This window comes from Melospiza melodia (assembly GCF_035770615.1).
Source record: "Melospiza melodia melodia isolate bMelMel2 chromosome 7 unlocalized genomic scaffold, bMelMel2.pri SUPER_7_unloc_1, whole genome shotgun sequence".
Taxonomy (NCBI): domain Eukaryota; kingdom Metazoa; phylum Chordata; class Aves; order Passeriformes; family Passerellidae; genus Melospiza; species Melospiza melodia.
This window is the reverse complement of record NW_026948497.1, coordinates 2541095-2563391: the sequence shown is the minus strand read 5'-3', so window position 1 is coordinate 2563391 and position 22297 is coordinate 2541095. Positions and strand designations below refer to the sequence as shown.

General features: G+C 48.8%; 1 protein-coding gene across 1 annotated transcript in view; it reads right to left on the bottom strand.

The window, feature by feature from the left end:
• The window catches only part of LOC134432685 (zinc finger protein 391-like), a 29210-nt gene extending 7284 nt beyond the window's left edge, over positions 1–21926 (bottom strand). Inside the window, exons 1-2 of the mRNA XM_063181577.1 lie at positions 21897–21926; positions 18086–18552 (exon numbers count right to left, since the gene is read on the bottom strand). Of these exons, the coding sequence (XP_063037647.1) occupies positions 18086–18552; positions 21897–21926 (497 nt within the window). The remainder of the gene's footprint in view (positions 1–18085; positions 18553–21896) is intronic.
• Positions 21927–22297: the final 371 nt, after the last annotated feature.

Genomic DNA, 22297 nt, shown 5'->3' with positions numbered 1-22297 from the left:
TTCAAGAGCTTTCTGTGCCTCTGGGGTAATAGACCGAGGAGCACCTGGGTCCTCTCCCCCTTTCAATAAATTGAAAAGAGGGGCAAGGTCTTCATTAGTCAGACCGAGCCATGGTCTTACCCAATTCAAGGACCCACACAACTTGTGGACATCCGCAAGGGTCTTGATCCTTGCATTGATTTCTAGTTTTTGAGGAACAATGGTCCTATTTCCAATTTCTAAGCCCAAATACTTCCAAGGTGGCATCTTTTGAACTTTCTTTTCCTGGAGCTCGAACCCTGCAACAATCAATGCATCGATCGTTAGGTCAAGCGCATGTGTGAGTAAATCATCATTGGGGGCACACACAAGGATATCATCCATATAATGATAGATGATGGCCTTCTCTGCGGCTGCACGTACTGGGGAAAGCAGGGAAGAGACATACCACTGGCAGATAGCTGGCGAGACCTTGAGTCCCTGAGGAAGAACGGTCCAATGGTACCTTTTCATAGGGGATTCCATATTAATGGAAGGGACGGAGAATGCAAAATGCGGTGAATTGTCAGGGTGCAAGGGATTTGGAAAAAACAATCTTTAATATCAATAACAGCTAATTTCCAGTCTTGGGGAAGCATTGTTGGGGATGGCATACCAGGTTGGGGAGAGCCCATATCTTCAATTACATTATTAATTTGTCAGTGCTCGTGGAGGAGTCGCCATCTCTTTTTGTCAGCTTTTTGGATGACAAACACTGGAGAGTTCCATGGGGACATGGTCTCCACAATGTGGCCCTTTTTTAGTTGCTCTTCCACTAGTTCTTCTAGCACCTTTATTTTTTGTTTACTGAGCGGCCACTGTTTCACATCAACTGGTTTGTCTGTTATCCACTTCAGTTTTTGGGTGGGGCGCTGTTGTTCAATGACTGCTGTACAAATATGCTGCGGAGAGTCTGGAATATCAATTGTTACACCCCACTGGGCCATTAAATCTCTCCCTAACAAAGGTTCCGAATAATCTAACACAAATGGACGGATATTAGCCAATTGTCCGTTTGGTCCCTCGATTTGAGTAATGCTTTTGGATTGTCTTGCCAATTGCAGACCTCCTACACCTCGAAGGTGACCGGCAACATTTTGCAAAGGCCAATGTGTGGGCCAGTCTTGTACTGGAATCACTGTGCAGTCTGCACCTGTGTCTACAAGCATCTCAATGCGTTTAGACTCCCCACCCCCAATGAGGTTACACCATAATTTGGGCTTGTCTTTCCCAATAACTTGGACCTGGGCGACTGAGGGCCCTTGTTTATCAATATTTTCAGGAAAAGATGGCACAGGGATACCTTGTGCATCAATTTGTCCCTTGGGAAGAAACAGGGGTGGGTGGAAACAGTGCAGGCCGAGAACAAATTGCTCAGGATCTGATGTTGTCATTCCCAGAGCAATTTCGATCTCTTGTGGTGTGTGTTTGGTGTCCCCAATGATGATGTACTTACAACGAATCCGGTTCCAAGTACCCTTCTGTTCAGGATTTACAGAGACAAAATGCCAGTCAGTGTCCTTCAGATGGAGTGACTCAGTCAGCTGCAACCTGTAAGGCTCATTGACAGAAGACGTGGTTAACACAGGATCCCCTAAATCATAACAAAGGTTATTTTGTTTCACTTTCAACAGTGGACCAGCAGACATGGTCTTTGAAGCACCTGCTTCACTTACACAAACATTAATATTATCATACGCTTGATTTGTTTTGCTACCCTTATTCCCTTGGCCTGCTCTTTTTGTGTCTGCGCGCCTGGCAGGCTGGCGCTCCCTTTTCAGTTTTTTTGTTGTAGTTGACCCCCAGGGAGGGCTTGTAGTTCTCCTCGCGTGCCATTTCTAAATTCATCAATACCCTTTTCAGGGGGCACTGGTTACTCCAGTGCCCAAGGTTGTTGCAAAGCAGGCATGGTTTTGTGGGCTCAACCATTGCTGGTCTCCGTTGCTGCCCAGGGTACTGCTGTGCTGAGGGAAAAGGCGCAGGGCTGGCAACGGCGACACGCTGAGGTGGTCTTGGCAGCAGCCTTGGTCTGGTGTCTTCAGCCACACTCATCAGAGGCACTTTCCTGTTACAGACTAGAAGCATATCTTTTAGGGTGTAGGGGGAGGTTCTATAGGAAGGCTCAGGATTGCCGCTTGACACTGTTCATTTGCATTTGTAAATGCCATTTCCTCTAAAATGGCTTCCCTAGCATTCTCCTTTTTAACTTGTATTTCAATGGCTCTAGTTAACCTTTCTACAAATTTCAAAAAGGACTCTGATGGTAGCTGTTTAATTTTACTATAGGGCTCAAAAGGCCCATCAGGTTGGAGAGAAAAGAATGCTTTTTCAGCTGCTTCTTTTCCTTTCTCAAGTGTTTCTGCAGGAATTGCAGTAGCTTGGACTGAGGGTGAAGACCATTGACCCTCGCCAGAGAGGTGCTCAATGGTGATAGGGTTACCACTGTTGTCTTTTGCTGTGTTTGGATCAGAATGCAAGCCTGGGAGAGCATCTTTTAGCAGTTGTTTCCATGCTAATTCCCATAATTTGAATTCCATGGAGGTCATGAGACAGGAAAAAAGCTGTTTTAAATCATGTGGAATCACCACAGTCCTACTCAGTTCAGAATTTAAAAGGCCACGGAAATATGGACTGTGGACCATATTCTTTATGAGATTTACAGATCTCTTTAATCAATTGTCGTCCAAAAGAACTCCAATTAGCAGTTGGGGCTGTTCCTCCCTGAGCTGCAGGCTGAAAGGTAACAGGAGCCAGTGACAACATGGGATTATGCATTTGGTCTGCTGTTCCCTGCTCTGTGTCCCTTGAATCAGAAGCATTGGGATCACAGATACAGGTTTGGGGACAGGCAGTGGGTGTGTCCCCACCGTGGGAACGCGGGGAGGGGGCGGGGACGCAATGGGCACAGGGGGCAGGGACAGGGGGCTGGCAAGGGGCAGGGAAACCGTGGGAACAGGGGGAGGGGTCAAGGGGCAGGCAGGGGGCGGGGACACCTGGTGACATCACGTCAGCAGATGCCCCCTGGGAGGAGTAGAGGGGCGGAGCTGAGGGTACTGCAGGAAAGGGAGGGGGAGGGGGGAAGGTGTCACGAGGAACAGGAGGAGAGGGGGATGGGGCTGGAGTTTTGGGATGCTTAAGAGGATTTTGGGAAGAAGAAGACCAGGTTTGGGAAGATGCCACGTGGCATCCACCATCTTGTGGACTCCCTAGGGACTGGGGGCCATTTTGGGCATCACTGCTCTCTGGAAAGCTAATACGTGCTGTGGGTTTCAGAGGAGGGGACACAGGGGATTGGGAAAGGTTCCACGCAGCCTGGCCAGGGCCTTGTGGACAGGGCAACTCAGGCATTTTAGCAGACTCTGGGAGTCGACTTCCCAATGAGTGTGCTCTCTTTAAAATACCAAGTTTTGGGGTAAGAGCTTTAGGAGTTTTAGAGCTAGGAGAGGGAGAAACAGGGAGAGCAGAGGTACATGGCTTTACATTTGACTTTTTCTCCATTTCCTTTTGTTTGAGCAAGGCTGTGTGAATTTGTGAACTCCAGAACACAAATTTAGCTGAGGGTGCATTGCCAGATTGTCCTAAGGTTATCAATTCATTCCCAACTTTATCCCAGAATTGAATATTGTGGATTTCTTCAGGGGACATTTGTGGGAAGTGCAGAAAAAGCCATCTTATAAACTGTTTCAATTTTCCTTTTGAGAACTTAACATTACCACTGACTAAAATGCTAACAATATTATAAAACACTCCTTTTTGTACAATGCTGAGTTTGGAACCCATGTTAGAAGTAAAAGGCAAAGTACTAAATCCCGCCTGACCAAAAACAAAGCCAAAATCAGCTACCAATTTCTAAAAAAAAACACAGATAGGAAAGCGATAACGATGCACACATACAGCTTCACAATGCAGCTGTATATACTGCTTTTAAAATTCCTGGGCAGCAGCAGCAGGCTACGCCCTGCCAAGCCGAGGCAGAAACAAAGCCTCCCCCGCCGTGGAATGCAGCCCCCCCGCGGAGCTGAGACAGAGAGCAGCCTCCCCCATGCCACGTGGCAAGCCGATACCGGGGCTGCCCCGCGCCGCGTGTGCAGAGAACACCCCCCACCCCGCACCCAGAAAGATCCCCCGGCCACGTGGAGAGCCCCCCCTCCCCCGCGAAGAGAGATAGCAGAATCCCCCGCGGCGAAAGAGCCGAGCACGCTGCACTGCTGAGCCGGGGGGAAGGGCAGAGAGCACTCCCGCACCAGCACGAGTTCCAAAAGACAGTGAAACACGCGGCAGAGAGCTAAAGACTGGAACGCAATTAATTCCCATCTGTGGGGCTGCGCAGCCAAAAATGCAAAGGCAAAAAAAGGAACAGAACTCACGGCAGAGTCTGTTTTTGAGCTTCTGCTCTACCGAGAGCAGAGATACTCACCTGAAATGGAAGCTGTAGCTGGCTGGGTACAGGCAGATCTCCTCACCCGGAACAGGACCTCTCTATGGGCAAGAGAGGCTACCCTGTTCTTCCTCTGGAAAATCTGCTCACCACAAAGGAGTTGGGCTTTCCAGAGGCGCCGAACAGTCCACGAAACTTCTTCTGGGAATATTCCCAAAGTCTCTAGCTGAGAGCGAAGCAACCAACGCCCTTTTCAGCTGGGTGCACAGCTGCCAAAAGCCCTCCCGAGGTACTGAGAGTCCGTCTGGGGCTGCAGAGTCGCTTTGCCTGACCAGGGTCGCCAAAATATTGGAATAGGAATCCCAATATTACCAGTTAGATTGTGCCTGGGCCAGTCTGACCCTTGCTGCTGGGCCAAAGGCAGCAACTGTGTGGTGTATTACCCCAGAGATACCTTTGGCTTGCTGGAGATTGCAGCTGGGCACTGAAGAAGTCCAGGCTTGTTAGGAACTCCGTTTACCTCAGGAGAAAGGCTTCAGGCGATGGTGAAGAGGAAAAGGAGATGGATTCTGCTGGAGGGTTTATCCAGAGGTTTATTCCATGGTTACAGAGGTCTGAATGGTAGTAACAGCTCCAACAGAATACCTGCCGCATGGCTTGATTCACCTTTTAAGCTCCCCGGGCAGGGGGAGGGGAGGGGACAGGTGAACCACCAACCAGGTGGGAGGGGCAGGGTCTCAGGGGAGGATGACATCTAGACAGGCCAATGACCTCTGGGCATAGGGGCATCTTTTGAACTTGACCAACCACACGACGACATTCCTGGAATGTTAAGCCTGATTGACAGGACTCACTCAGCAAGGGGTGAGGGGGAAGGGAGAGAGGTATAGGCACACCTGGGAAGGGACCCGGAAGTTTAAAACACACCGCAACAGCCTTGTTTATGTTTGATCCCTCTGCAAGCACAACCGATTTGTAGGGCTATTGCCAGGGGTGGCATCTGTTTTATCTCTTCATCATCTGAAGTGCAGTCCTAAGTTTTATTATATGCCCACCAACTTACTTTGTCTGCCCTCGTTCTGCTGGTAGCGTCAGTGTTCGTTATTGCTGGATCTGTTTCATTCTCAGGGCCTTCCCACTTATTACACCAAGGGGTGTTTGCCATATATTGGAATCTTTGAAGAATACTCACAGACCACGCACTGTCCCAAGGTTCTATCTGATCTTTCCTATCCTTGGCCTCACATTACCATACCACAGTGGTTTCTGTAACTTGCCTTGATTCGGGTACCAGTTTACATGTAATTGTTTTGTTCTTTTGTATTTCAGGTAGTTTTGATGTTATGATTTCCCAATTTACTGGGTCTCCTGCTGCCTTTGGTGTTGGCAAACAGGCAGTTACTCAACTGGTGTTTTGCATTTTGGCAAAATCTTTGACTAATCCAAACATTACATTCTCAGCCCGAACTGCATTAGAAACCTTTATCACCTGTGTTTCCGTTTGTACCTCTCTCTTTATTCTAGAATGAAGAGTGGTTAGTTGATCATTTTGCATTCCACATCCCAAAGATATTAATAACCATAACGTTAGCACAATTACTGATAGCATTCTGAAAGCAATTAAACACATGTTATCTGCAGCCTTTGTTGATTCCAGAGTTTATACAGTCCGTGATCCAGGATGGACTTTCTTCACTCGGGTATAGTGAATCCAGGGTTCCATGCCAGCTACTTTGATTGCTGTAAAGGTGGTCAGTAGTACCTGATGGGGTCCACTCCACTTTTCTTTCAGCGGTTCCTCGTTCCAGTTCTTGATGTACACCTCGTCTCCTGGATGTATGTTATGAACTGGGTTCTCGAGAGTCAGTGGTCTATTCCACATGAGGATACTCCGGAGCTGAGCTAAAGTCTTCCCAAGAGACAGAACATAATTATACACTTCCTGCTTTCCTGTGACATGTACATTAGGGTTAGGCTCAGGAGATTCATATGGTTTCCCATACAATATCTCATAAGGACTGACTGACATCCCACTCCTAGGCTTTATCTGAATCCTCAACAGTGCTATTGCCAAAGCCTGGAGCCACTGCAATTTGGTTTCTTGGCATATTTTACTGATTTGCCTTTTTAGTGTCTGATTCATCCTCTCTACCTGTCCACTTGACTGGGGTCTCCACGGTGTGTGGAGGTCCCAATTTATCCCCAGCAATCTACTTACCTCTCTTACTACTGTAGCTATGAAATGGGGCCCCCTCTCTGATGATACCCCTAGGGGTACCCCGAATCTGGGAATAATCTCCTGTAGTAACCACTTAACTGTTTCCTTTGCTTGGTTTGTGCGACGGAGAAGGGCCTCTGGCCACCCAGAGAATGTGTCAACCCCCACTAACAAGTATTTGTATCCTTGAGTTCTTGGCACTTCTATAAAATCTACCTGCCAATAGTCTCCTGGCTCTATTTCTATCCAAATTCTTCCTAGCTGTGCCTGTCGCCTGGCCACAGGGTTGTTTTTCAAGCAGATATCACATTTTGACATTACTGATTTTGCCATTGTTAACATCCGTACTGAAATTAAACTCTGCTTTTGCAATTTTACCAATGCCTCTGCTCCCCAGTGACATTCGTTATGTTTAATTTGTAGAACTTCTCTCATTATCAAGGGGGGTACCACTATCTGTCCTTGTGCAGTCACATACCATCCTTCTGAATTCTTTTGTGCATTTAGCAAACGTGCCAGTCTCTCATCTTCTACTGAATATTTTGGTTTTGGAGGCAAATTGAATTGGGATACATTAAGCTTCAAAGGTATCAATGCCATTGTTGTTTGTACCTCTCGAGCAACCTGTCAGGCTGTCCAGTCTGCCTTTCGATTTCCTTCACAAATTTTGGAGTTTCCTGATTGGTGTGCTTTACAGTGTTTAATTGCCACTTGTTCAGGTTTTTGTACTGGTTTTATAAATTGCAGGACTGCATCCTGATGTTTAATGTGCGTACCTTGAGAAGACAATAGTCCTCTCTCTTTCCACAGTGCTCCATGTACATGCACCACTCCAAAAGCATATTTTGAGTCAGTCCATATATTTACCCTTTTCCCTTCACTTAATTCTAGTACCCTGGTTAAAGCAACGACTTCTGCCTTCTGGGCAGATGTATTTGGTGGTAATGCCTTTGCCTCCACTACTGTATTGACTGTTGTTACCACATATCCAGCGTATCTGGTTCCGTTTTCCACGAAGCTGCTCCCATCTGTAAATAGCTCCCACTCTGGCTGCTCTAGTGGGACGTCTTTCAGGTCTTCTCTTGCTGAATAGGTGTACTCTACTACTTCTATACAGTCGTGTTCTAATGGGCCTTCTTCAGTTGTGGTACCTAGGAACAAAGCAGGATTCAAAAGGTTAGTTGTTTTTAATGTGACATTATCCTGCTCAGTCAGGACTACCTGGAATTTTATCATCCTGCTTAGAGATAGCCAATGGCCCCTCTTCTGCTCTAAGACAGTGGTTACCATGTGTGGTACATAGACATCTATGTGCCTTCCCATAGTAAGTTTCCTGGCTTCTTGTATCAGGATCACAGTAGCTGCGACTGCCCGCAGACATGGGGGCCACCCGGCACTTATGTTGTCGAGTTGTTTGGAAAAGTAGCCCACCAGCCTTTTCCAGCTTCCCAGACGTTGGGTCAGGACTCCTAGTGTTAGGCACAGCCTTTCATGTACAAACAGCTGAAAATCTTTAGACAGATCAGGTAACCCTTGTGCTGGAGCAGTTGTCAGTGCTTAATTTTAGGAAGGCTTCTTTCTGTGGCTTGCCCCAGGTGAATGGCTGCATCTTCTGAGCTTCATACAGGGGTTTCACAATCAGTCCATAGTCCATGATCCACAAGCGACACCATCCTGCCATCCCGAGGAAGACTCGCAGCTCATGTAGATTCTGGGGCTCTGGAATAGCACAAATAGCTTGAATACGGTTAGTACCTAGTTTTCGTTGCCCTTGTGAAATTTCACATCCCAGGTAGTTTACAGTCTGTTGGGCAATTTTCTCTGGATACTTTATAACCTCCCATTCCTAGTGAATTTAAAATCTCAATGGTTACCTTTATACAGGTTGCTTTTTTTTCTGTAGCTATTAGTATATCATCAACATACTGCAACAACAGGTATTGGTCTCTTGGTACTTGCCCATTCTCAGTCCAAATCTTCAGCTCCTTTGCCAGTTGGTCTCCGAATAGGGTCAGCGAGTTCTTGTATCCTTGTGGAAGCCATGTCCAGGTGAGCTGAATTCTTCTTCCGTTCCCTGGGTTTTCCCACTCAAAGGCAAACACTTCCCTACTTTCTTTGTCAAGGGTATGCAGAAAAAGGCATCTTTTAGATAAATTACAGTAAACCATTTATATATCTCTTTTACGGATGTCAGCAATGTGTAGGGATTTGTTACTACTCAATAAATGGCCTTTGTTATTTTATTTATTGCTCTCAAATCCTGCACTAATCGATATTCACCATTTGGCTTCTTTACTGGAAATACTGGTGTATTAAATTCTGATTCACATCCCTCTAGAATTTGGTATTTCAAGAACTTATCAATAATCTTTAGTATTCCTTGCCGTGCTTCTGGTTTTATGGGATATTGTTTGACTTGCACAGCCCCTGCCGCTTCTTTTAACTCTACATGCGCTGGTTGTGCCAATTAGATTTTCCTGGTATATCCGTTTCCCATCACTGCATCTTCTACCTCCCTAGGGATAGAGGGAACAGGTTTTTCTTTGGTCATTAAAATCTGTCCCGTCTTTGATTCAGATATTTTCATTACAAGTTCCCCGTTTCCAAAGGTTATTGCCGCATCAAGTTTCGCTAGCAAATCCCTCCCTAAAAGTGGAATTGGACACTCAGGTACATATAAAAGTTAATGTGTTAAAACCGTGTTCCCAAAACACAAATCTAGGGGTTGCAAGAATGGCCAATTTTCCTCTTTCCCTGTAGCCCCAACTACTGTTGTTTGCTTGTCCCCAATTTGTCCTTGCAGATCATTCAGCACGGAATATGTAGCTCCGGTATCCACTAGAAATTTGACCTCCTTATGCCCTAATTGTATGACAGGTTCTTGAACTCGTTTTACAGGTTCCACATCTAGTCAGCTGCTATATTTGCCTAACACCATCACCTTGGCAAAGTTTTCCTGCTGGAACTGATTGCCCTGGTGAAACCGGCTGTTTGAGTTATTTGGGCACTCTCTCTTCCAATGCCCCTCCCTTTTGCAATATACACATTGATTTAGGCTTAACCCTTGCATAACTGCTCCTCTACCACGACTACCTCTGCCACATCCGCTGAAATTTGGGTTCCCCTTTCCTTGTATTACTGCCACAAGATTTTGTTGCTGCTTTTTACTAGCTTCTCTTTTGCAATTATTGTACACCTTCCAGGCTACCTAGTTTATCCAGATTCCTTAATTCCTCCCCTTCTAATTTTTGCAATTTCCTCCTGATATCGTCCTGTGACTGGGCCAAGAATATGAGAGTGAGCTGAACCTTAGCTTGTTCTGTGTCTATTTGGAGATCTGTATATTTCCTTGCTACCTCCTTAAGCCTCTCCAAAAATGCAGTGGGAAATTCTTTCTTTTCCTGTCGAACCTCATATAGTTTAGACCTTCATAGTTTTGGGCACAGCATTCTGAACTCCTATTTGGATCCACTCCTGATATCTCTGTAGTTTCCTCATAGCCCAAGATAAATTAGGGTCCCATTCTGGATCTTCAGTTGGGAAATTTTCATCTAAAGTTCCTGTTACGAGCTCGTTTCTGATATCCTCCCTTGTCCTTTCTTTGGCTGCCTTAAGTACCATCTCTTTTTCAGTAGAATCTATCAAAGTATCTAATATTACTTGTATGTCATCCAAGTCAGGATTCTGAGTTTTCATAACCATTTTTACTACTCGTGCCACCTTATCAGGATTTTCTCCTGATTGTTTCCAAATAACTAAATCTGCAGGAGAAAATGGCACTTTTACAAATACTGACCCTTCCACTCCTACACCTTGTTGCAAGGGGGCAATCACAATCCATTTTTGTCTGCCTATGTCTTTTCTACCCATGACCGGGGCAAGCTTAGACTGACTTCGAGTTCTGTGGGATACCGGTGTCACTGATTCATCACTATTGCTATCTTTTTCACTTGCATCCCTCCCCCTCCTCTCTATCACAGTTAGGTTTTGCTCATCTTACGAGGAAGAGGGATCAGGTGACAGTGGGAGAGGAAGATAAAGAGAGAAGGGTGTACTAGGCGAGACAGGTTCAGGATTAGGTGAGGCAAGGACAGACGGTGGGATAGGGACAAGTGAAGCAGGTGGGATAGGGTTAGGTTCTCTTGGTCTTATTGGAGCTATCAGTAAACCAATATCTGTATAATTTTCTCTACTCAGACTTTCTTTCAATGCCAAGTGTTCTAGACAATGTTTCTCACAAACCCCACACTTATCACTTGCAGATGCTCTAACCACCATTAATCCACATTCATCCTGCCATTCTGGCTTTCCCCAAAAGTAGAAAAACAAATCAACATACGGAACCTCATCCCATTTTCCTTCTTGCTTACAAAACGACATTAACTGCAAAATGGTGTTCTACTGCAAACTCCCGTACTTTGGCCATTTTTTGCCATTCTCCAAGACATATTCTGGCTACCATGTATTACAATAATCAATCAACTTAGCCTTATGTAATTCTTCCTCAAAATTACCCTGTTACCAATGTGCTAATAAGCACCCCAAAGGAGAATTTCGCGGAATGGAGGCATTGCTGCCCAAAATCCCTTTGAGCTTCTCCATCCAAAATGCACCACAAATGCCGAACCTGCACTGCTTTCACGATTGTCTTATGGATGGCGCCTAGGCAATACCACCAGGAATTCCTTTAGCCCAACCAAGCATAGCTTTCACTGCGTCTTATTGGCAGGCAACCAAACCAAAGTAAAAGCACCTTACCTTTCTCCCGGGAACGTTGTGAGCAATGGGAGCGGTCGCGGCCGATGGGCTCCCCAAGAATCCCTCGGTGCCGGCTGGAGTGTGATCGACTCGCGAACTCGCTCAGCAGCACTCACAGGGCTCCATCTGGGTCACCAAAATGTTAGCATTCAGAAACACATAATCACAAGAATGATTATATGTAGGTGCTTTTATTGAAGAGCTCTGGGTGTCAGGGGTACAAACCCAAATCTGACTCCGACATGGGTTCGGGATGAACATGTTTTTATATTCTATCGTTATATAACTTTCACATTAATTATTAAACTTATATTGTTCTATTGTATACATAGATTTCATCCAAGCATGGGCTCCTCCTGACCCGCCTCAAACTTCTAACATAGTTTCTCATGATTCTTCTTACAATTAAACAATAATTATATTTAATTAATAAACAATCATCACATCTAACAATTATATCATTTATCATATACTGCTTACACAGGTGCAACTTCACATGATTTGGCAAACACAAATCTTAACATTTTCAGAGTCTATTTTTTAACATTTTTACAGGGCCCCACTAAGTCTAGCTTCTTTCTAATTCCCCAAATGTTATGATTTTAAAACCTTTTACTATCAATCTCATGGTCAAGGTTGTGGTTGTGTCATGGTCATGGTCATAGTCATGGTCATTCCATGGTCATGGTCATCTCAGGGTTGTGTCACTCATGGACATTCTCACAGCCATCTCCTGCTCATGTCATGGTCGTGGTCATGGCCAGGGAACCTCTTCAAGATCCCGAGCCCTGATTTTGCGACACTCAAGGACCTCTGGGGACAACAAGGCCTGGCCTGACCCCTCCCCCCATTGCACTGCCCCTCCAGGAGCCCAGTGCAGCCAAACCCTCCCATGGACACCTCGGACATGGGACATGGAGTGGGAAATGAATCCTGGGGGATGGAGCTCACTTGTGTCTGACAAGTCCCCATCCCAGTCCTGGTGTTCCCATCCTACTCCTGCTGCCCCTATCCCAGCTCCTGATGTCCCCATCCTGCTCCTGGTGTCCCAGTCCAGCTCCTGATGTCCCTATCCCAGTTCCTGGTGGCCCCATCCTGCTCCTGCTGCCCCTATCCCAGCTCCTCACATCTCCATCCCTGCTCCCAGTGTCTCCATCTCTGTCCCAGTGACTCTATTCCCATTCCTGGCTCCCAGAGATGAACTGCCAGACACTGCAGGAAGGAACCCAGATTTATTGCCCCAAGTAGGATTTATTGCCCAAAGCAGGTAATTTCACACCAGAAGCAAAGGATTGTGAGTATTTGTGGTTCTTCGCTTTAAAACATTAGAAAATGGGAAACTGATCTGTCAGCAAAAGCTATGGGGTGAGTGGGAGCAGTGGGATGAGCTCTGCTGGCAGCTCTCACCTTTCCAGGGAAGAGAGAAGGGGCTGGATCCAGCTCCATGGATCACTCAGGTGGTGATTCCTGCCAGGATAAGAGAGGGTCACGGTGTCACCCTGTCCCTGTCCCCATTCCACAGGATGGACCTGGCTGGAGCCCATGGAGAGCAGGAGCTGCTCCAGAATCCCACCTGATCCCACCCCAATCCTGCTGAAATCCTGCTCCATTCATCCCACCTGATCCCACTCCATCCACTCTGCCCCAACCCTGGTCCATCCATCCCACTCCATCCCACCCCATCTCGCCCCAATTCTTTTCTGGAACCCCAGCCTCATCCTGCTCCATTCCATCCCATCTGATTCTTGTCTGGAATTCAGCCCTGATCCCACTCCATCCCTCCCACACCAATCCTGCTCCATCCATCCTGCCTGATCCTGCTCCAAAATCCAGCCCCAATCCCACTCTACAATTCCACCTGATCCCACTTTGGACCCTGCTCTGATCTGGAATTCCTCCCTGATCCCAGTCTGTCCATCCTGCCGCGATCCCCCTCTGGAATCTCGCCCCGATCGTGCTCCATACCTGTGCTTGAGCTGTTGGTTCCCATATCACTTCCTGCAGAAAGAGAAGATCCATGAGATTCAATAAAGGTGCATTTGTTTTGATTATCATTGCAAACCCCCTTGTACCGTGTTGGTTCTTTCTGCACCCTTAGATCAAATCCATGAACCATCACGAAACCCGTCCATGAGGACGGATCATGACACCCCCCGAGGACCCCTCCCCAAATTCCCCCCAAAAGCCCCCCAGCACCCCCAGACCCTGCTAAAACGCCCTCAAGTTTCCCCCAGACCCTCCCCAAATCCCCCCCAAGCCTCCTCAAGACCCCTCCCCAAATTCCCCTCACGACCCCTCCCGGAACCTTCACCTGTCCCTGCGCCTCCTCAGCCGCTCCCGGAGCCCCCCGTCCTCTCCCAGCGCCTCTCCCGCTCTCTCCAGCGCCTCCCGCAGGACCCGCCCGAGCCCGGGGAGGCTCCCGGGGGTCCCTGAGGGGGTCCTGGGGCTGGGGGGGGAAGGGGGGGGGTGCCCGCTCCATGCCCGGCCTCGGGGTCAGGGGGCGCTGCTTTGGCTGGAGCAGCGCAGGGAGGGCGGGAGTTGCTGAGGGGAGTGGGCCGGTGATTGGTTGCTTTCGTAGAGGGCGCGGTGATTGACATTAGATGGGCGGGGTAGGCAGGCTTTGTTGAGGGGAGGCGCGCGGTGATTGGTTGGATAGAGGCAAAGAAGGCGGGAGTTGCACAGGGGAGACACCCGGTGATTGGTTGGTTCAACTCAAGAGAGGTGGGAGTAGCTGAGGGGCGGCGTGCGGTGATTGGTTGGTTTGGGGCGGGGTGCGCTGTGTTTCATTAATTTGGGAGATGAAGCGTGGTGATTGGATGGTTCGGAGCGGGGCACGTCGCTATTGGCTGGGAAATGCCCAGCATTTTTTAGGGAACACACCTCATTTTTTGGCAAAAAACTCTTGGATTTTTAAGGAAAAATTCCCGTTTTTTGCAGCAGACACATTTCCAGATTTTTTGAACCCACGTGATCCCAAATAACCCAAATAACCCCAAAACACTCGAAATAAACCCCAAAGAACCCCAAAAAACCCCAAACAAATCAAGATAATCCTAAAAAACAAACAAAAAAGTCAACTTAAACCCAAAAATCCCCAAATGATTTCAAGTACATCTAAAAAAACCCCATATACACCAACATAAACCCCAAGAACCCCAAATGATTCCAAATAAACCCACATAAACCCAAATAATCACAAACAAACACAAATACTTCTAAATACACCCAAATAATTCCAAATAACCCCAAATAAACAGAAATAAACCAAGTAAAAACCAAGATAAACCCTAAATAGTCCATAAATAAACCCAAATAAACCCAAATAAAGCCCAGTTCCTCCCGTCTTCACCCCAAACCAGATTCCGACCAATCGCAACGCGCGGCATTGATGACAATCCAGTTGCTGGGCACAAACTCAGGGCACTGGCTCCGCTCTCCTATTTTCAGCCAATCAGCGCCCGGCTCGACTCTGACTCATCAGTTGCTGGGCTCACACCAAGGCCTCTCACTGCGGTAAATACTCAGAGACCGCGCGGGGTAATTTCCAGCCAATCAGAGCGTGTCTCGCTGATGACTCATCAGTTGCGAGGAGCAGAATTTGGGGGGGGGGGGAGGTGACCCTGGGGATGGGCTGGGGACCCCAAATTAATCCAAAACGGGGTCGAGACCCCAAATCGGAGAAGGAGGAGCCTGAAGCCCCTAAAACCAAACAATGGGGAGGGGACTGGGGGAACAATCGGAAAGGGGAGTAGTGGGGAAAAGAGGGGGGTGGGAGACCAAATTTGAGCTGGGAGGGAGATGGGACCCCCAAATTGAGGTGGGAGGGGGATGGGATCCCAGAACTGAGCTGGGAGGTGGATGGGACACCCCAAATTGAGCTGGGAGGGAGGTGGGACCCCCAAACAGGATGAAGCCAATTTTGTTCCTAGAATATGTAAAATACTTTATGGATATGCAAAAAGTCTAGGAATATGCAACAGGCTGATGTAATGGGAGACAAGTACCATTGGGCGAAAATTGTTATGGCCACCAAGGCTCCCCAGTTATTTTCGGGGACACCCCTTAATTAATCTGGTTTTAATTACATCAGCCTGTTGCATATTCATAGACCCTCACACATATCCATAAACTAATTGACATATTTTAGGAACTAGTTTACACGGCCCATCCTTGGCGGTGTCTCCCCATTTCAGGAGCCTCCACTGAAATGGAAAATGTAACCCCCCCTCCCTTTGATGATGATGATGATTATTAGTAGTAGTATTAATAATAACAATAAACAACTATAAAAATAATAATTAATTTTGAAATTGAGGAGCTCTCAGGCAAAGATGTGGGAGTAGAAATAACAGCTCTTTATTAGGAAATATTAAAAATACAAATGCAGTAGCACAAACAAAAACAACAGTGACAGAGTGTCATGGTTTGACACTGGCATAATGCCAGTGCCCCCATGAAAATACCCTCTCCCTGGTTTCTACTGTGAGATGTGACCAGGAATAAGCAAAGCAGGCTCCCACTTAGAAATAAAGAAGAATTTATTAACTAAACTACAAGGGGAAAAAAAAAGAAACACACAAGGAAAATGAAAATTTTACAAATACATTTCCCCCTCCTCCCCACCAACTCTCCAATACAATACAATACAATACATTCCCCAAATCACCAACTCTCGGTACGGCACCACCCTTCAAACAATCAATCTTCAGTTCATCAAGAGGAGAGGAGTCATTCTTGTGCCATGGTGACCTCTTCCTTTCATGTCCAGTGCTCTCACCACTGAACACAGACCAGAGCTGCTTCCAGGGTCATCTTTTAAGGATGCCTTGTCCCATTCCAAAAAGGGCACAGTCTCTCCTTCGGGACACCTGCCCCTTCCAAATTATTCCCCCTGGGCCTGAGGGGCACCAACACTGAACCCTCTTGGCTCCAGGGCATTGCCCCCCCCCGGATACAGTCTCTGTATCACAAGGAAACATGGTTCTGTCCATGGCTATACAAAAAGAGTCCAGCAAAGCAGCCACTCCATCATCTCTTCCACCCGAGTTCTTCTCTATTCTTTTCATATCTCTCCCTTGCTCAGACCTTCAACACTTGCTCAGTTCCCTCTTCATCTTCCACTCCATCTCCCCTCCAGGAAAGGTCAATGCTCTGCAATGTTTTCATTGTCCACAAAGGGGTTAAAAGCTCCTGCAAGCAGCCAGACAGGCAGGCAGGCTGTGCTGGCAACACGTGATATCAAATTTCAAGATAACAGTCCCTGGCACGGCTCTCTCTCTCTCTCTCCCTTCATCTCTCTGAGGGGGGGGGGGGGGGGGGGTGGGCAGGAAATACCTCTCAGTACTTCTTCCATTCTTCCACCCTTGGGCCAGGCCTACCTCCCATCTCTGTCCCAGGCCCGGCCACCTCACGGCCGCGTGGCTCCCCATCCCCCTGCCAAGCCAGCAGCCGGGACAGGGGAAGAGATCCAAACCCTTTTCCCACCGGAAATCCAAAGAGAGCCTCCCAGGGGAGAGCTCTGCTTTAAACCCTTGTGTTCTCGGAGGCGGATCTAATGTCCCAGGGGCCAAACCAGGTGCCAATATTAAAATCTGAGCACCCATTGGTTTGACCACAACATCCTAGACAACCTGTTTCCCGTCAAATCACCACACAGAGTCAGAATACTCTGGGAATCCATGAAAAAGGTTGATCCTTTGGAATCCAGTGGGAAAAGATTTATCCTCTAGGAATGCAGTGGGAAACGGTTGATCATCTGGGAATCCATTGGAAAAAAAGGTTGATCCGTTGGGAATCCAGTGGGAAAAGCTTGATCCTCTAGGAATCCAGTAGAGAATGAGGCTGATCCTTTGGAATCCAGTGAGAAAATGACTGATCCTCTGGGAATCCAGTGGGAAAAGCTGAAATTTTGGGAATCCAGTGGGAAAAGGGCTGATCTTCTGGGAATGCATTTCTAACCCCCCAAGGACAAGGCAAAGGCAGAGCCGTGGAATTTTTATAGGATATCCCAAGGGTGGAGTTGGGGTTTGGGTCAGGGGAGGAGTTCTGAGAAACACAAGAAGGGTGAGATCAAATTCCTGCCTCTTAGGAACAGCAGCACTCCACACAGAACGTGTCCCCAAATTCTAAATACCATCTAAAACAACTGAGAAATTATGGAACGTCAGATACATTTGATCAATTTCCTTCATTTAACCCAGTTTTGGGTGTTTTTAAAGGATGAAGGTGAAGCAGAGGAAAATTAAGGCCAAACCAAAAGGAGAAGTAGCCAGGTGTGTTCCCAACATGGATCACAGGGAATGTGAGTGACCAGGGCTGTGCCCAAAGTGCCTCCTCCAGTGGGGGATGGAGCTGGAGCAGCGCACGAAGCTCTGCCCGCACTTGGGGCACTTGCAAGGCTTCCCTTAGTGGTGCCTCCGTTGGTGTTGGGTCAAGTTAGAGCTGCTGGAGAAGCTCTTCCCACACTGGGGACGCTCGTAGGGCCTCTCCCCAGTGTGGATGCGCCGGTGGGTGACGAGGGTGGAGTTGCGCTTGAATCCCTTCCCACAGTCGGGGCATTGGAAGGGCCTCCCCTCTGTGAATCCAATAGTGCCAGAGGAGATGGGTGCTGGTCTTAAACCTCTTCCTGCACTTGGAACACTTGTAGGGCCTCACCCCAGTGTGGGTGCTCCGGTAGGTGATGAGTTTGGAGTTCTCTTTGAATCCCTTCCCACAGTTGGGACATTGGAAGGGCCTCCCCTCTGTGTGACTGATAGTGCTGGATGAGACGGGAGCCGGTCTTAAACCTCTTCCCACACTTGGAACACTCACAGGGTCTCTCCCAAGTGTGGGTCATCTGGTACTTCATCAGGCTGGAGTTCTCTCCGAAGCACATCTCACACTCGGAACACTTGTACGGCCTTTCTCCAGTGTGGGTCCTCAGGTGCCTGATCAGGTTGGAGCTCTGGCTGAAGCTCTTCCCACACTCCTCACACTCGTAGGGCTTCGCCCCAGTGTGGATCCTCTGGTGCACAATCAGGTCGGAGCTCAACCTGAAGCTCTTCCCACACTTGGAACACTCGTAGGGCCTCTCCCCAGTGTGGGTCCTCTGGTGCTTCGTCAGGTTGGAGCTCTCTGTGAAGCTCTTCCCATACTCCCCACACTCGTATGGCTTATCTCCCCAGTGTGGGTCCTCTGGTGCCTGATCAGGTGGGAGCTCCGGTTGAAGGTCTTCCCACACTCCCCACACTCGTAGGGACGTTCCCCAGTGTGGATCCTCTGGTGCACAATCAGGTTGCAGTTCCACCTGAAGCTCTTCCCACACTCCACACATGTGTGGGGCTTCTCCCCATCATGCAGCTGCTCATGGAGCACCAGCTCCCAGCTCTGGCTCCGTCTCTGGCTGCCTTCCCGGCCCAGGCTGGCTCTTTCCCCCTCAGATCCCCGCCAGCTGCGTTTGCAGCCCCTCCTCGTGCGGCATCTCTGGGACTTTTCCTCCCCGTTGGCTTCCTGCACCGCGGAGCCGCTCAAAACGGCCTCTTCCACCAGGTTCTGCCGCGGGCATTTGTCCTCCCTGCTCTCCATGCTCAGCTCCTGCCCTGGGGGAGTAAGAGAACAAGGACAGGATGGGATTTGCCTCTGTGCCACAGGCAAGGGCAAGGAGATCCCCCCAGGGCTGAGCTGCAGCCGGGGCCGTGCCGGGCTGGGAGATGGAGCAGCACAGAGGGGAAAGGGGCACTGACTTCCTCCTCACCTGCCTCAGTGTCCTGGGGCATCTTCCTCTTCCTTGCAGCCTCCATGGGGCTGGCAATGGGAAATCCTGGTTTGGGGAAAACAAGGAATGAGAACATTTGCAGGAGCGTCGGGGCGTAGGATGGTTGGGACGGACGGAGACGAGAGAGCTCTGCAGCCAGGTCGTGGAACTCACGGTTTATTGCAAAGGGCCTGGGTGCAGGGCCCTGCTGGGAGCTGCCAGGCACAGCTCGGAGCAGGCCCGAGAGAAGAGAGGGGTAGAGAGGGTGAGAGGGTAAGAGAGTAAGAGGAGAAGAGCAAGGGTCCCGTTACAATACAATAAATCTCCTTCTGTGTTGAATATTCTATTTCTCAGTAACCAATCAAGTACAAGATACAAATCCTATAGCATTTACATACAGCCTATAAGAATCAATACATTACCATATTGTGTTACATTTTAAACCCTAAAAACTCCTCTTTGGACCCCTTCTGCTGAGCTAGTAGGGTCTGCCCTGACCCTTGGATCTGTCTGCAAGCAGAGGGTATTGTTTCACCAAAACGGGGATTACCTTCAGTTGGGCCACACCATTGTTTTCCAGTTGTTTACTAATGGAGGGATCTCTTTCATTTCAATCTTCATTATACTTTCTATATTCTCAAAATTTTTTCCAGACAATCATATTTATAAGGCTTTCCTGTTTAATCTTCCCCAACACACATTGACTTTGAAGGTCTCTCTGCCTGAGTCCATCTCTACAAATCACCAGCCATCTGGGCTCAAGATCCACCTCCCAAACATCAAGATTCAGCCCTGAAAAAGCCTCCCAGGCGTTCCCCAACCCTGGTTCCTCCCCTCTGGCATTCGGGGGTTCCCTCCTGTCCCAGCTGCTGGGGTCACGCTTGGATTGGGGGTCCCCATTCTTCTCGGTGCCTGCCCTGCGCAGGCTGCTGGCAGTCCCAGCAATCCCAAAAGCTCCCCCCGCTTCGCTCTCCCCATTTCAGGATGCCGGGGCTGTTTGGGCTCCCAGGCTCCCTTCTCCCCTCATTCTCTGCTCTGGGCTGCAGCGGCTCCAAGGAGTCCCCCCTGCCCCTCTCCAGGCTCTTGAGGCTCCTGCCAATGGCAGCGCTCCCCCCTCTCTGGGCTCCCCACTTTGGGCTCCTGGGGGACACAGGGCTCTGCTCCTCCAGGCTGCCTCTGCCGGCAGCCGCCAACGCCACCCCCTGATGTCCCCCCGAGGGGCCTTTTCCGCTCAGCCTTGGACTTCTTCATTCTCCAAACATCCCCCAAAAACCCCAACCCAGGGACCCCCTGGGATATCTGGGATATGGGCCGAGCTCCCGCTCTCTGCTCACCGGCGCGATTGGGGGGCGATGATCCCACAGGTGGGGGCTGTGAATTCAGGCAGGGATCGACTGCATGGTTCCCTCAACTCAGCCTTGATCTGCCTTTGTCCCTCCTCTTCCTCTTCCTCCCGCTCCTCCCCTTCCAGCCCCCTCATCCTCCTCCTCTGTCTTATCTTCACATCCTTCTCCTCTTCCATCCCTCCTCTTCCATCCCTCCCCCTGCTCCTCCCTATAACACCACCTCTTCTTCCCCCTTCATCCCTGCCCTTCCCTGCCTCCTCCTCCTCCCCCAGCAGCAGCCACACCCTCGGTGCCCCGTTCCCGCAGCCCTCGAAGCCCGCGGCAGGAGCGGGGATGGAGCTGGGACAGGTCGGGATGGGCAGCGCGAGGCTCTCGGCTGCTCCAGACACTGCGGGTGGGGGGAACCCGGCCCGGGCCAGAGGAGAGGCAAACTGGGCAAACTGGGGGCTGCACATCCAAACTGGGCCTTGCTGGGGACCCTGCCTGGGCACTGCCAGCCCTTGGGGCTCCTCTCGGCACATCTGCCGGGGGGAACGCACACAGGGCTGGGGGATCCCAGCAGTGGCAGCATTGCCAGGGACTGGGCTGGACAGGGATCATACTGGGAGTGACTGGGACTGTACTGGGCTTGTACAGATATCATACTGGGATTGTACTGGGAGTGACTGAGACTGTACTGGCCTTGTACAGATATCATACTAGGATTGTACTGGGACTGTACTGGGATTGTACTGACATCATACTGGGATTGTACTGGGATCATGATGGGACTGTAGTGGGTTTGTACTGACATTATTCTGGGATCATATTGCCATGCCAGGGCAGACTGTGATCGCACTGATGGACACTGGGATCATTCTGGGATCATACTGGGAGTGACTGGGACTTTACTGGCTTTCTACTGACATCCTATTGGCATCATACTGGGATTGTACTGAGTTTGTACTGACTCCATGCTGCCATCATACTGGGATCATGCTGAGATCACACTGGGAGTGAGTAGGAGCCTGGGGGGGGCAATTGAGACCATGTTAGGGGCAAATGGGACATACTGGGATGAACTGGGATGGTGCGAGGATGGCTAGGATCATACTGGCAGTGAGTGCCACTACACTGAGGCTGACTGGGAGTGCTTGGGAGCAAATGGGATCATACTGGAAGGAACTGGAAAGATGGTGGAGGGAACTGGGGTACCCTGGGAATATACTGGGACTGACTAGAAGGAAAATGAGGGTGAAAGAGAGGAACTGGAACCATGTGGAGCACAACTGGTACATTCTGGCAGAGAGTGGGAGCACACTGGGCTCATATTTGGATCATACTGGGAGTGACTGGACTAATACTGGGAGGAACTGAGTGTCACAGTGAGCACTCCCTGCACATCATCCCCCATACTGGGCCTGACTGGGAGCAACTGGGAGCAAATGGCATCATACTGGGACTCACTGAGTTGATTGAGGAAGCAACTGGAACCATGCTGGAGACAGCTGGGACTAAACTGGGAGAGATTGGAAGTAAGTGGGATTATACTTGTAAAAAATGCATATTTTGTGATTGGGTTTTCCCAAATATTAAAATGAATATTATATGTCTTGTGTTAGAAAGTAATGCTGTATTAATTCTCTTAAGTAGTGGGTTAAATATAGTTTTAGGTTATTAAAAAAATATTAAAATAGAAACTATGCTTGGTAAGAGGCTTTTTTCCAAGAAATGACTTGCAGCGAGATAGCAGCCACAGGACACCTAAATCTTTCAGAGAAAAAGAATTTATTGCTCTCTTGTCAGAAGAAATGAACTTCTTCCCGCCTCGAAGGCGCTGTTAGGATTCAGAGGAAGAAGGTGGCACT